The sequence below is a fragment of the Dreissena polymorpha genome, chromosome 7, assembly GCF_020536995.1.
Source record: "Dreissena polymorpha isolate Duluth1 chromosome 7, UMN_Dpol_1.0, whole genome shotgun sequence".
NCBI lineage: Eukaryota > Metazoa > Mollusca > Bivalvia > Myida > Dreissenidae > Dreissena > Dreissena polymorpha.
In genome coordinates this window covers 76,685,502-76,702,003 of record NC_068361.1, presented here as the reverse complement: position 1 = coordinate 76,702,003, position 16,502 = coordinate 76,685,502, and the positions used below count along the sequence as shown (strand labels likewise).

General features: G+C 35.4%; 1 protein-coding gene across 2 annotated transcripts in view; it reads right to left on the bottom strand.

Annotated features, from left to right (window-relative positions):
• LOC127837075 (valine--tRNA ligase-like) overlaps positions 1 to 16,502 on the bottom strand; it is a 49,013-nt gene that overhangs the window by 8,007 nt on the left and 24,504 nt on the right. For both annotated transcript variants that reach the window (XM_052363890.1, XM_052363891.1), the window contains 8 exons: positions 11,306 to 11,388; positions 9,733 to 9,808; positions 9,118 to 9,223; positions 8,251 to 8,321; positions 5,148 to 5,273; positions 3,696 to 3,800; positions 966 to 1,113; positions 286 to 413 (listed from right to left, as the gene is read on the bottom strand). In XM_052363890.1, the coding sequence (XP_052219850.1) occupies positions 286 to 413; positions 966 to 1,113; positions 3,696 to 3,800; positions 5,148 to 5,273; positions 8,251 to 8,321; positions 9,118 to 9,223; positions 9,733 to 9,808; positions 11,306 to 11,388 (843 nt within the window). The remainder of the gene's footprint in view (positions 1 to 285; positions 414 to 965; positions 1,114 to 3,695; positions 3,801 to 5,147; positions 5,274 to 8,250; positions 8,322 to 9,117; positions 9,224 to 9,732; positions 9,809 to 11,305; positions 11,389 to 16,502) is intronic.

Sequence of the window (16,502 nt, the reverse complement as noted above, 5' to 3'; positions counted from 1 at the left end):
ATGAATACTAGTATTTAATAGAATTAAACTGGGGTCTGGGTAAATCAGGCTTAATACATGTGAGCACTGGCTTATCAGGGACGACACATTTCGCAGTTATGTTTTTTTTGTTTAAAGGAAGTTTCTTCACAGCAAAAATCCAGTTTATAAGGAAAGTGTCGTCCCTGGTTAGCCTGTGCGGACTGCATGGCTTATCTGGGATGACACATCACGCACATGTTTTAAGACCAGTTATCCAATAACGACGCTCATTTAATAAATATAAAAGCAAACGCGTCCTTGCACCTGTAAATGTTGAACAGGCTTGAAATCCGGTCCCAGCTGGTTCCACACCAGTTTGAAGGCCTGCCAGATTTTATTGCAGAACTGGCGGTAGTTGTGTACATGCGAGATGTTCATACGAATCTCCGGATCTACAAGAAAATACATGTTTAGAGGATTTGTCATTTGCATAATTGCGTGTGCTATCTCCTTTACAAAAAGGAATATAATAGCTGTGGATTGCACAGGCTAATCTGGGACAACACTTTACCAACATGCATTAAGCCCCGTTTTTACCAGAACGAGGCGTTTACAACTATGAAGCTACTGCTTAACTGAGACATACAGAGATACTTAAATCACAATCATTGAAAAAATATGCTTTGTTTTTAAAGGAGAAAGCACATGCAATTATACAAAAAAGAATATTTGCATGGACTTTACAGATATTTATACCAATAATAAATACACAACTTCCTACCTGTAATTACATATATTAATACCGATAAAAATAATACAAATTGCTATAATTACATATATTTATGCCAAAATTTAAAAACACAATTTGCTACATCAGAATACAGATATTTATGCCAATAATAAAAACAGAATTAGTTACCTTTAATGACATATATTTATACAAATAATATTACTCTACCTTTCATAACATATATAATACCAACCATGAAAACATAATTGGCTACCTTTAAACTGGTATGAGCACAGTGCAAATCTGAGGGCGTCCGTACCGCACTCCTGTATACCGTCTGGGAAATCTTGGGACTGACCCTTCTTGGCTGTTTCCATCTCAGAAACATCGAATCCCAGCCGCTCAACTTGCTTCTGTAGCTCCTATCACAGTATAAGCTACGTCATTGGAGAACTAAATGTATGTGGGTAAAGTTTCGTATAAGATTAGCCTGTGCAGCCCACAATTAGGGCTTATCAGGGACGACAATCTCCACCAACAATTAGGGCTTATCAGGGACGACAATCTCCACCAACAATTAGGGCTTATCAGGGACAACAATCTCCACCAAAAATTAGGGCTTATCAGGGACGACAATCTCCACCAACAATTAGGGCTTATCAGGGACGACAATCTCTACCAACAATTAGGGCTTATCAGGGACGACAATTTCTACCAACAATGAATTTTTGTTTTGAAGAGAACTCCTTTAAATGAAAAAGTTAATAAAAGTGGTAAGTGTCGTCCCAGATATGAGAATTGCCCAGGCTAGTCTGGGATGACACTACACACACATGCATTTAGCCCAGAAGAGGATCACACAATGGAAGATTGATATGACAAAACTATGAGGACAAACCTTATAGAGATCGACTGTTAATATCAATGTTTCATAATACCCTAATCTGTCTACATCATTTCCAGTCTGTCTTTACAATGAAAATATCATGGTTTTATGTCAATTGGATTGAAATACCTTAAAAGGACATGTTCAATTCCTGCATGTATAGAAAGCACAGAACAAGACAAGCCATCTGTTTCAAACTTGTACAACGAATTGTTAACTAAAGCTTTGTCACAGATGTGACGTATACCCCCACCTGCCACATTGACACAGACTATTTTGCATGCTGTCTTCACAAAACAAGAGAATCTAATTTATGGCGATTTTTAAGAATTATTATGCCATTATTATTTATGGCCATTTTGACTTTTGCACTATTGAATTCTTTTGCATGACATGCCATCCAATGAATGTGAACAAAATTAATGTACAGAGTCATTTTAGATTCTCACAATCAATGACATAGTTATGGCCTGGACATGCTCATGTCTGGCCATTTTTCACTTTTGAACTCCAAGTTTGACCTTGTCCTTGGAGATATTGACATTCTTTCGCATGACACATTGTCCAATTATTGTGAACAAATGTACCAAGTAATTTTAAAATCACACAATGAATGACATAGTTATGGACCGGACAAGATCATTTATGGCCATTTTTGACCTTTGAACTCACAGTGTGACCTTGACCTTGGAGTTATTGATGTAATTTTTTCGCGGGACACACTGTCCAATGATGGTGAACAAATGTGCCAAATGATTTTTAAATCTCAAAATGAATGACATAGTTATGGCCGGACAAGCTCATTTATGGCCATTTTTGACCTTTGCACTCAAAGTGTGACCTTGACCTTGGAGATATCGACGTAATTCTTTCACGCAACACACCGGCCAATAATGGTAAACAAATGTGCCAAATGATTTTAAAATCTCACGATTAACAATATAGTTATGGCCCAGACAAGCTCATTTATGGCCATTTTTAACATTTAAACTTAAAGCTAAACCTTGACCTTGGAGATATTAACATAATTCTTTCGCGCGACACACCATCCAATGATGGTGAACAAATGCGCCAAATGATTTTAAAATCTCACAATGAACGACATAGTTATTGCCCTGACAAGCTCATTTATGGCCATTTTTTATCTTTGAACTCAAAGTGTGACCTTGACCTTGGAGATATTGACGTAATTCTTTCGCGTGACACACCGTCCAATGATGGTGAACACAATTGCCAAATGATTGTAAAGTCTCGCCATAAATTATTACGTCATGGCCCAGACAAGCGATTTGACCTTTGAACCCCAAGTGTGACCTTGACCTTGGAAATATAGATGTACTTTTTTTCACATGACACACCGTTACATGATAGTGAACAAATTAACCAAGTTATTTTAAAATCTAACAATAAATGGCATTGTTATGGTCCAGACAAACTTTCGGTTTAAAACACACTAAGTGACCCCGTGACCTAGTTTTTGACCCGGCATGACCCATATTCAATCTTGACCTATACATCATCTAGAAACAACTTGTGACCAAGTTAGGTGAAGATCGGATGAAATTTTGGGACAGACCGACCAACTAAATTAATCCTATATAGCCCTCAATACTAATGGTAATGTGGGTATAAATATAGGTAAAAAACACGCCCTTGATATAGAACATTTAATGTAGTACCACGAACATGTATGCATTTAAAAATGTATAATGTTGCTTAAAACTAAAAGAAATGCAAGCAAAAAAACGCTGACAGAAATATGCTAAGCTTTACAAATTTCTGTTCATATACAATTATACTTCATATAACAATTTTGTCTTAAATGAAATGATAAAATGAGTCTCGTTCTGTTGTAACTGAAGCTGACTGGACGAGTGTAAAGTGTCGTCTCATATTAGCCTGTGATGTCTGCACAATCTCATCAGGGATAAAACTTTCAAATTGTATGGAATTTTTCTGTAAGGAAGACTCTCCCAAAACAAAAATAAGTCTAAGCAGAAAGTGTCATCCCTGATCAGCCTGTGCAGACTGCACAGGCTTATATGGGACATTTGATGCACATGCATTAAGCTAACATGCCTAGAACGAGGTTTATATAAAATACAAAGGGTATCTTACCTCAAGGGAAACGCCGTATATAACGTCCATTGGATCTACCACATTTCCAAGAGATTTGCTCATTTTGCGACCTTTGGAGTCTCGTAGAGTGCCATGTAACAATACCTGCAAAGTAATACCAGTGTTAACTATGTACATTCAGCAACAACTTACTAGACAATAGTTTGTTAATATTGCTCATTTAGAGCTTTGAAGTGTACAATTACGCTTATCGGGTTTGTGAAAGGGATGTAAAATTACAATATCAAACAATTTGTTCATTAAATGTTTTATATAAAGGTTTTATTTTATAGTAACACACTTTCAAAAGCATACACAATTTTACATGAATATATTAAAGTTCAGGATTTGGGGTGACTGTGCTATGTACGTCCAATCATATAGATAAATGTACCTATCAAGAAGGTGCCCTGTATTGTTTGCAAGATATGCCACATTCAACATTTGAATGTTACAAAAAACGGCAATAACACTTGCGAAATGGACATAGTGGTTTTGGTTTTCGTGCACTGCCCATTCACTCAATGAAATATTAAGTTACAAGCTGAAAGCTCCTAATTGTGTGCAAGACATGCTCTGTAAACAATTAAAAATAAAAACAAAAACATATTTATTGCGCAATTCACATCCGCGTTATGTGATCTAGCTACCTATTAAGTTTCAAGCTCATACCCATTTTAATTTTAAAGATATGCCCCTGACACAATTTGATTGCAAAAATACAGAAAGGGCAAGTAGTAACAAAAATAGTGCATCAAGGGGCAATTAGTAAAAAAATATAGATGAGTAGGAGTTGTGGTTTCAGCTGCATATCCCATCAATGAGGTCTACTTACCAAATAAGTTTCGATGTGTATACCTCTTTAGATTTTTGAGATTTAAAATTAAGAACACAAGAAAATAACTCAAAAAAAAAGAGAGCAAGATTTCTATTTCGTGTGCACTGCACAATACCTCAATTATATCTACCTTCATGTTGAGTTTTTTTGATACCTTTTTTGTTTTCTGGCTGTGCTCCAGAAAAAAACTAGAGCTTTGTCACGGACGTGACAAATACCCCCACATGCCGCATTAACACATAATATTTTGCATGTTGTCTTCACAAAAAAATGCGGACATCATGCTCAATGTTTAAAACGCACTTAGTCACCCCGTGACCAAGCTTTTGATCCGGCATGATCCATGTGCGAACTTGACCTACACATCAGCTAGATATAACTTCTGACCAAGTGTGGTGAAGATCGGATGAAAACTAATTGAATTAGAGAGCCGCGATCACCTCTTTTTTTGTATTTTTTTTAATAAAAGAAGTAACTTCTTAGCGAAAATCAAGTTTAAGTGGAAAGTGTGGTCCCGGATTAGTCTGTGCTGACTCCCCAGACTAATCTGGGATGACACTTTACACACATGCATTAAGCCCCATTCTCCCAGAACGAGGCCCATTTACATTTACCTTTGAAAACGGCAGACAGCCAGTCATCTTGAGTCCTAGCATGACCATCCTGGCCACCCAGAAAAACAGAATATCATTACCAGTCTCTAGGAGGCTGTTGGGGTAAAAACGTTGTAAGTCTACAGTCTGGAAAATAACACAAAATAACAAATGTTATTTAGTCTGAACTCTGTAAATATAATCTAGAAATAAACGGCGCTATGGGAAAATGGGGCTTGTGCATGTGCACTAAGTATCGCTCTATGTAAGCCTAGGAAGTCCACACAGGCGAATCAGGGACAACACTTTCCGACCAGATTGAATTTTTGTTCATAAGACACTCCTTGAAATGCAAAAGTCAATAAAAATGGGAAAGTGTAATCATTGATTGGCATGCGCGGACAATGAACGTCTCGCTGTCCCACAGCGCAGGTTAAATTGATGAATGGTAAAACATTAACATCTGCTGGTGTTGATTGAAATGTCTTTGATTTTAGCCTCAAACTGTGAAAAGGTTGTTAAATGCATGCGCGTAAAGTGTCGTCGCAGATTGGTCTGTGGGATCCGCATGAGCAAATCAGGGACAACACTTTCCGCCTAAAATGGATTTTCGTCAAGAAGAGTCTTCCTTAAACAGAAATAATAATAAAAAATAAATAAAAGCTGACAGTGTCTTCCCTGATAAGCCTGTGTGGACTGCACAGGCTAATCTAGGATGACACTTTATGCACATGCATTAAACCCCCTTTTCTCAGAGCACGTCTCATTTAAAATCTCAGGGATCTGATTTATTTGGAAATATATTTACTTTGCAAAATAGATCAAAGAATAGATCTATCATTGTTTTGGTTTGAAACTTAACCAGTGGATCAGTGGAAACTGACTGGCTTTTAAATCAAGAATCACCTCTGGAATATGGTGTCTGGTATTATCCACCGTAAACTTACTTAGTAGCTTTAGCAAGAGCACTGCATAATGGGTGCCAACGCTCGGCTGACGGTGCAGTTTTGAATAAATGAAAGCTTGTAAGATTATTTTTTATTTTTAGAGGTCACAGTGACCTTGACCTTTGACCTAGTGACCCAAAAATGGTTGTGGCGTGTAGAACTCATCAAGCTGCATCTAAAAAGGAAGTCTCAAAGTTGTAGGTGGAAGGACTTTGATTTTAGACCCTATGTTAAGGTTTTAGCACGGCAGACGCCGCACACCGGACGATGAGCTGGCTATGAAAATACCTCAAGTTTTCTCCGAAAACAGCCAAGCTAATAAGTGAATTAGTTTTTGACAACATATGACCCAGTTTCAATCTGAAATTAAGCAATATATAAATATTGAAAATGGTCTCAGAAATGTTGCTGAAAACTTTAAAAGCCATTAAAGGTAAATGTCTGTTTACTAAAGACCCCTAAAAAGATATTTTTAAAGCTAATATGTCAATATCAAACATATGCAAATTATTCAAGCTAACAATTTTTTAAGACTAACACATGCATTTAAGGGTTACCATAAATTCACATACCGTATATAACCTGATGCAAAAATTAACAGCTATTATCTTAACATGCCGTTGAAGCTTTGAGCAACAAGGCACTGAACAAGTTTCAAGAAGATTGATATCAGGAAAAGTGACCTATAGAGTGTAAACCAGGTAAATGTAGACAACACACAATGATTTTGATACAATGGTGACCATCAATAGAATGTTGTGCTTAAATAAGCAAAAATTTCAAACAACAATGCAGAAAAAAAAACAATTCATATTCAATAGTGTTTTGTTAACCAATTGGGAATGGGGCCGGGTCACTATGGACTGGGAAAAATTGCGTCGTTTTGACTTAAATTGGGAAATTAGTGTTGTTGAATTTTTGCTAACAAATACTCTAAAATTGAGAATACAAGTGATTACAAAATAACTTAAGTTTAACTTTAAGAGCTGGATTTGAGATTAATTAAATGTTGATACTTATTAATTTATTTGTTTGGACACCTTTGATTGGGAACTTTTTCCCGATCGGGAATGGGTCCCCCTACCGGACCCTAATTCGAACAAAAAAAAAAACAACAACTATTTAAACACAGACTCTTACTTGTCAGTAAACATTAAATAAAAAAAATGCTGAACTAGAGCTTTGTCATAGACAAAGTATACCCCCACATGGTGCATTGACACAGAATATTTTGCATGCTGTCTTCACAAAACAAGAGAAGCTAATTTAAGGCGATTTTTAAGAATTATTATGCCATTATCATTTATGGCCATTTTGACCTTTGAACTCTTGAATTCTTTCGCATAACATGACGTCCAATGACTGTGAACAAAATTAATGTTCTGTTATTTCAAAATCTTACAATGAATGACATAGTTATGGCCCAGACAAGCTCATTTATGGCCATTTTTGACTTTTGAACTCCAAGTGTGACCTTGACCTTTGAGATATTGACGTAATTCTTTTGCATGACACACCGTCCAATGATTGTGAACAAATGTACCCTTTAATTTTAAAATCTCGCAATGGTCGACATAGTTATGGCCTGGACAAGATCATTTATGGCCATTTTTGACCTTTGAACTCAAAGTGTGACCTTGATGTTGCAGATATCAACGTAATTCTTTCGCATGACACACTGTCTAATTATGGTGAACAAATATGCCAAATGATTTTAAAGTCTCACTATAAATGACAAAGTTATGGCCTAGACAAGCTTATTTATGGGCATTTTGACCTTTGAACTTCAAGTGTGACCTTGACATTGGAGATATTGACATCCTTCTTTGGCATGACACACCGTCCCATGATGATGAACAAAGTTATCTTAAAATCGATAAATGACATAGTTATGGTCCGAAAGAACTTTCGGTTTAAAACACACTAAGTGACCCCGTTACCTAATTTTTGACCCGGAATGACCCATATTCAAACTTGACCTAGACATCATCTAGATACAACTTCTGACCAAGTTTGGTGAAGATCAGATGAAATTTTCGGGACAGACAGATCGACCAACCGAATGACCGACCGACCGACAAAGTGACTTCTTTATAGCTCCCATTACCAATGGTAATGGGGGTATAAAAACAGAGTAAAGAAATGATTTTAACAGTTGATTAAATGATGACACTTACCTGCTTTGGCCATCCCAGAGCTGAGAATGGAACAAGTGCTGATGAGAACCACGTGTCCAGCACATCTTCATCTGTTGATAAAATGGACACTTAATGTAATTTGGCCACACTCTGTGAAAAAGCGGTTCAATGCATGTAACTAAAGTGTCATTCCAGATCAGCCTGTGCAGTGTGCACAGGCTTATCAGGGACGACACTTTTTTTCCGCCTTAACTAGATTTTTGCTAAGAAGAGACTTTCTTTAAACGAAAAATATCATAAAAGTGGGAAGTGCTGTCTCTGATTAGCCTGTGCATTGTTCCTGATAAGCCTGTGCGGACTGTTCAGGCTAATCTGGGATGACACTTTTCACACATGCATTTAACCCCTTTTTCACAGAGTATGGCTCAATTTTTAAATTATTAACAAATGTGAATAGTATGCAGTCCCCATAAGAATGCATGACAACAATAAATGCACATTAAGTTATGTGATTGGATAAAAATGACATTTTTAAAATCATTAATAAACTTAAAACATGTCTCACAGACGTTTGTGTATGTAGAGTTTCGATTGACATTTTAAACACAAAAACAAATACATTTCATTGATGAAAAGAAGTAGATTGCCCAGTTAATAACATAAAGCACTCTTTCAACCTTGAATTGTCATGTTCATTACAGTTTAAGCTCTCAAATTCAGATATCACCCCAAAAGTCATCCCTAAAACAAAATGCAGAATCTTTATGAAAGAAAGGGTCCACTTGCCTACAAAAATCTATTCTTTTTTTGCAAAATGGCTTTTTAAACATTCAAATGTCAAACAACAGCAAAAATGGAGACATTATTCCCATGGCAGAAAATAATGACAGCTGAGATTTATATTACCTTGATGGAGAGAGAAATTGTTTCTTGTTATTCCCAGTTTGCTTTCTACTTTCATACAGGCTTCTTCTTCAGTGTGGGCACTCACCCATATTTCCTCGCCTTCATTCTGAAATACAAAAAACTGTTTATTCAACAGCTTTGGAGAAAGAGATCTCTAGTTGAGTGGTTTAATATTACCTTAACAATCATGAAGTTGCATGTTCAATCAACCGCTTCACATAACATTTTTTATTCTCTGGTACATGAAATTAGCTGCGTCATACAAAAATGGGCCTTTTGCCAAATGAGGCCAGCCTAGCTCCAGGCGAGCCTGCACAGTAAGACAGTCTAGTGATAAGCTGTCCACTATTTAGGTATTCAAAGTTTTAGGGTTTTATTAGCAGACAACAAATCTATTGACAAGTCTATGCAAATATGCAAGCATGTTTGGAACTACGCTGGCTGCATATTGCAGGAGACCACATTTTTGCATGATGCCAGTCAAATGTTAAACTGAGGTCCAATGCACAAAGGGATAGTGAAAATTAATAGCATTAATCATCAATAACTGTTTCAAAAAGCACCAAAATGTTTAAGTCTGCAACATCTTTCAATGCAAAAAAAGTTAATTCTTACTGTATTTTTCTTGAAATCCACTCTGAACGCTGGTATACGGTGACCCCACCATATCTGCCTGGAGATGCACCAATCCCTGTAAAACATGAACATGCACGGCAAAACACTGATTTAACATCTAACCCCCATCAGAAGCAAAGTGAAAATGGCTTTGCAAACCAGCATATAACCAGAACAGCCTCGCAATCTGTCCAGGTTTTATGCTGTTTGCTGCTCATCAGTAAATTCAGTAAGAAAGGTATTAAATTAAAGTTAACTTTCTATTGGACTACATGTGCGTCAAAATACGACTCTAAGTGGTAAAGGGTTAATGGTGATTTAAAATAGTGGGGAATTTCATGATCTGTAGAAATGTGTATACATCATAGTTTCATAGCGTTTAGATGTGAAATATATTGTTCAGTGAACAATGTCGTTCATAACAGTGAAAAAATACTTGGCAGTGGTTGCTATCAGAGATCTATCAATTAACCATTTTTTATTTTATTGATAGGTTTTGATTTGACAGGAAGACTGTCAAATTTTTTAAGTGTTTAAATAAAGTTGCATAAAGGGTAACGCTTGTTGTTAAATCTAGGGAAACTTTTTGAATATTGTTGGTTGAGGAAAAACCCAAAAACAATGCTTAAAACTAATTTTAATACGCAATAAGCGGAAAATTATCAAAGATTTTGAAAGGAAAAATGGCCCCATTATCCATGTGGTTCAAACTCCCAATGCAGCCAAACCAATTTATAAACATGTGTACCCACGTTGCATTTCTGCACAATAATTTAAAAAATACAAGTTATGTATTTTATAAAAGAATTATCAATCAGTTTAATATACGCAATATAGCATTTTTAATGAAAAGCAGTCATGCTATTCAGCAGAGCCGCACAATTTGAGCCACATTTGTGGACAACCCCTTATGAAACCTTTCATGGATTTATATTAAAATTGTACGAGTTATTGTTTAGTTATTTGTCCATTTACAGCTCTGGTGATTATGGGTGCAAAACATAAAGTATTTGAGCAACATTGTTACTTTAGGGTGACATCCCAGCGAAAATTTCTTTAAGATTGATAAAATGTGTGCTTACAATGTTAAGACTCAGAGAACATGACCTTTCAATGAATTGTTTACGTATGCATGCGCATATGCAAGATAAAAAAGATGTTGCAAGCTCTCTGCCCTTAAGTCAGTGGAGTTAATATGTGTCGTGTTCTGAGAAAACTGGACTTAATGCATGTGGGTCAAGTGTCGTCCCAGATTAGCCTGTGCAGTCCGCACAAGCTAATCAGGGACGACACTTTCCCATTTATGACATTTTTCCTTTGAATGAAGTCTCTTCTTAACAAAAATCCAATTAAGGCGGAAAGTGTCGTCCCTGATTAGCATGACAGGTGAGGACTGCACAGGCTTATCTGTGACGACACTTTACCCACATGCATAATGCCCAGTTTTCTCAGAATGCAACTCATATAATTACTTCATCATGCATTGAACATGTTGTCTTATATTTACTGGTATTATGTGTGCTTTTATTTAAATAAATATCTACAATCAACATTTTTACAAAAACAGACTTACTTTGCCTTTTCATTGGACATATATTCTCGCCAAACTTTGCGATGAAAATCTGGATAGATGGTCAACTCTCCACTTTCAACTGCCTAGCGGAAATACATTAACACATTATAGGAAAACATTGTAACAATCATGAACTGAGAAAGACCAACTTTTGGACTAAAGTTATAACAAGAGGGCCAAGATGGCCCTAGTTCGCTCACCTGAGAGGAGTCAGTTCATTCAATCTTTACCAAACATCAAACTTGACCTAGATATTGTCCAGACAAACATCCTGGTCAAGTTTTATCATTATTTAACCAAAACTCTGGCATATGGAGTGATTTTGTTTTAGTAAGATTTGATCATGTGGCCTATATTTTGAGTTGACCCCCCTTACCAAACATCAAACTTTGCTTAAAAAAAAATAAATTATGACCAAGATTGATAAAATCTGAAACAAAATTGTGACCTCTAGAGTGTTTACAAGGATTTTGTATAATATAATAAAAATTTGGACAATCTAAGGGCAATAATTATGGCATTAATTATGTGATATATATAAAACCAATCTTTTCACCAAATTTCATGATGATTGGGCAAAAATGTGACTTCTAGAGTGTTCACAAGCTTTTATATAATAAAACATGCATGCCCCCAATATGGGTTCACAGTTGTAGTGGCAGCCATTGTGTGAATATGTTTTTAATCACTGCGACCTTGACCTTTGACCTAGTGACCTGAAAATCAATAGGGGTAATCTGCCAGTCATGATCAATGTACCTATGAAGTTTCATGATCCTACGCCTAATTATTCTTGAGTTATCATCAGGAAAACATTTTACTGTTTCGAGTCACTGTGACTTTGACCTAGTGACCTGAAAATTAATAGGGGTCATCTGCTAGTCATGATCAATGTACCTATGAAGTTTCATGATCCTAGGCGTAAGCATTCTTGAGTTATCATCCGGAAACCATTTTACTATTTCGAGTCACTGTGACCTTGAAATTTGACCTAGTGACCTGAAAATCAATAGGGGTCATCTGCCAGTCATGATCCAGAGCTCCAGATGAGGGTCGTATTTTTGTAATGACAAATTATTTTCAAGTCCGTTACGTATTTATTTTAAAATCTTGTCGTACCATTAAGAATTACAAAATCAAGTTACGAATATTATTTTTACATCAGTTCGTATCGAATTTTATTGAGTTCTTTTCGCGTATTAAAGATCTTTTCGTTGCTTATATAGAATGGTTATCTGGATTGTTTAACAAAGCGCTTTTTTCCCATAAAAGCGGCGTGTACAGTCTATCCGTCAAAAAACAATGGCGGCGCCCAGAGAGCGTCCTAAAAAACTGCAAAGTGTGCAAAAACACGCTTTTAACATATTGTACGCAAAGTGAGCCGACGTTGAATGTTAAGAAAGACATTATAGAAAAATCGTATACGATGCTGTATGTTCAGTCGCCGACACAGTCGGAAAAGCTAAAAATAAAAGCGACACGACGGGTCCTATCTTGAACAAAAAAACATTGAACGAGTGGAAGGGAGAATTCCCGTGGCTAATCGTTGAAAATATTGAAGGGGAGACCCGTTTTAATTGTGAACTATGTGAAAATTCATCGAAGGCATGCAATCGAAGCACAGTTTGGGCATATGAAGGTATTTGAAAAATAAAATTGTATAATACTGAATAGACACTGTTGAACTCGTATACATAAAGTTGCTAGTATGTTTATTTTTATTTTTTGCATTAAAAATAACCATTATTATTTATTTTTAGGTCATTTCGATAAGTAAAGAATTATTTTCCAAAACTTAGTAGTAACGTTAAGAATAAAATTTCAGAGTTAAGAATTCTTTTAGAAAACCTGGTAGTAACGTTAAGAATTTCACAAAACCTTATCTGGAGATCTGTGATCAATGTACCTATGAAGTTTCATGATCCTAAGCATAAGTGTTCTTGAGTTATCATCCGGAAACCATTTTACTATTTCAGGTCACCTTGACCTTTGACCTAGTGACCTGAAAATCAATAGGGGTCATCTGCAAGTCATGATCAATGAACCTATGAACTTTCATGATCTTAAGCATAAGCGTTCTTGAGCTTTCATCCGGAAACCATTTTACTGTTTCGGGTCACCGTTACCTTGACCTTTGATGTAGTGAATTGAAAATCAATAGGGGTCATCTGTGAGTCATGATCAATGTACCTATGAAGTTTCATGATCCTAGGCATAAGCGTTCTTGAGTTATCATCCAGAAACCATATTACTATTTCGGGTCACCGTGATCTTGACCTTTGACTTAGTGATCTCAAAATCAATAGGGGTCATCTGCGAGTCATGATCAATGTACCTATGAAGTTTCATGATCCAATATTCTTTGCAGACTTTGAAAAGGCATTCGATTCGCTTGATCATTCATTCATGTTCTCTTGCTTAGAAAATATGAATTTTGGTGAAAGTCTCATTCAATGGGTCAAACTATTCTATACCGATATTAACAGTTTAATCATTAACAATGGCTTCTTTTCAAACAGTTTTAACATCAAACGAGGGGTTCGACAACTCGAGTGGATGTCCACTCTCATCATCGCTATTTATTATTTGCATCAAGTATCTATCACATCAAATCCAATCAAATAAACACATAAAAGGCATATCACTAGAACCTGACGAAGAAATCAAACAGTCCCTATTTGCTGACGATGCAACTTATTTTTTAAACAACAATTACGATTCTTTCCATAACCTAATAGAATCGCTAACCCTTTACGGAATGACATCGGGTCTTAAACTAAACAAAAGTAAATGTACTGTGCTACGAGTAGGTAAATTAAAACAAAGTAATGTCCAATATAAAAAAGAAATGAAATTTCATTGGACATCCGATGAAGCCACAACGTTAGGAATTACTTTCACAAATAATGAAAAGGATACAGTTCTTAAAAACATACTACCTAAATTACAGAATTTTAAAAACTGCTTAAAATCATGGCATCACCGTAAACTTACACTAATCGGAAAAAACACAGTATTGAAAACGTTTGCACTCCCTAAATTAATTTATGTATTAACAGTCCTCCCAAATCCACCAAATGATGTTATTAACGATATAAAATCAGCAATATTTAATTTCATGTGGGACGGTAAACCTGATAAAATAAAACGAACTCAGTTAATTCAATCTGTAGAAAATGGAGGTAGCCAATTAACGAACATTGACTCATTCTTGAATGCAATCAAATGCAGCTGGGTTAAAAGATACCTAGATAATACCAATACAAGTAAATGGAAATTATTCTACCAGAAAATCCTAAAAAAAACATGGTGACTCTTTACTCTTTGAATGTAACATCAACAATACTATCCTACATGAAATTGCAAACAAAAACATATTTCTGTCTGATGTTTTTCAGCATGGAGTGATGTCACTCATAACCTAGAAACCCAAACCAGCAGCAAAACTATTTTATGGAACAATAAAGACATAACTTCAAACAATAAGACGTTTTTCTATAAAGATTGGTTTGAACGAAGCATTAAATATGTCGACCAATTATATGACTACAGAATTAAGGATTTCTACTCTTTTGATGATATATGCTACATATACGGAATACCTTCAAATAATTTTCTGAAGTACTACACACTAATCAAAAGCATACCCATACATATTAAATCTGAAATCAATACAAATAATACACCATGTACTCAAACAACATTTGTAGAAAACATACTTGGAAGAAAAAACAAAACGAACAAAATATTTTACACATTACAAATTAGAAACCCTACAGAAAACTCCAAAACCCAAAATAAATGGCAAATTCTTTTCGAAGAACATGAACTTAATTGGAAACACATATTTACCATGCCATATAAAGCAACTATTGAAAGCACACTGAGAAATTTTCAATATAAATACATACATAGAATTATAGCTACAAATAAATATCTCTTTAAATGCAAATTATCTAACTCAAATCTGTGTGACTTCTGCAGTGAAAACATCGAAACTATAGAACATCTTTTTGGGGAGTGCAAACACATCCAGCCTATTTGGAATCAACTAGTATCTTTTCTTGAACAACATCAACTAAACGTTAAACTATCTTTCTTAAATGTAAGCTTCGGAATTTACTCATTGAAATCAATAGACTGTAATAATATTGTGTATTTTATTCGTATAATGATGAAATATTTTATCTATAACATGAAGTACAAAAAACAAGTACCAAATTTTAATTGTTTTATCCATAGTCTTAAACAAAAAATCCAGATTGAGAAAGAAATAGCCCTCAGTAATAACACATTACAAATCTTTGAACAAAAATGGAATCAGATTAAATTCTCATAATGTTTGTCCACTTATATACATTTCACTCTAATGTTAGTTTATCTTTCTAAATTATTTTTGTATATTTTTTTTCAATCTTATAAGATCATTGTGAATCAACAACAAAACACACAAATCCAGTATGCTTTCTTCCGACTTTATACAACTCATCATTTTTCATAACTATTATTCTGTTATTCTTTTCTTTACTCTTTGAAAAAAAAGATATATTAGCATACTTGTATAACATGTCTGAACTTTATTGCTTTGTACAATCACTATGTTGTATAATCATATACATGTATACATTGTATGTATTATATTGAATAAAAAAAAAAAAAAAAAAAAAATTCATGATCCTAGGCCTAAGCATTCTTGACTTATCATTCGGAAACCATCTGGTGGACAGACATACGAACCAACATAATCAAAACAGTATACCCCCTCTTCTTCGAAGGGGGGCATAAAAATGTGACTTAAATAGTGTTCGATCACAAGGTTTGACCGATACCATTTTTAAACTCAACTCTCGTATCAAAGAAACAAATGTTCTGACCAAATTTCATGATGATGGGACAAAAATTGTGACTTCTAGAGTGTTTACAAGGTTTTCTCTATAGCCAAATAGGGAAAACTGCCACTTTGTACATATAGAGAAAAATACCCCGCCCACTGGCGGCCATGTTTTTTCACCGATCTAGACCATTTTCGAACTCGTCCGAGATATCAATTAAATCAATGTTTTGACCACCTTTCATGATGATTGGGCAAACATTGTGACTTCTAGTGTTTACAAGGTTTCTATATAGCCAAATAAGGAAAACTGCCCCGCCCACTGGCGGCCATGTTTTTCAACAGAGTGGAACCACTTTTGAACTC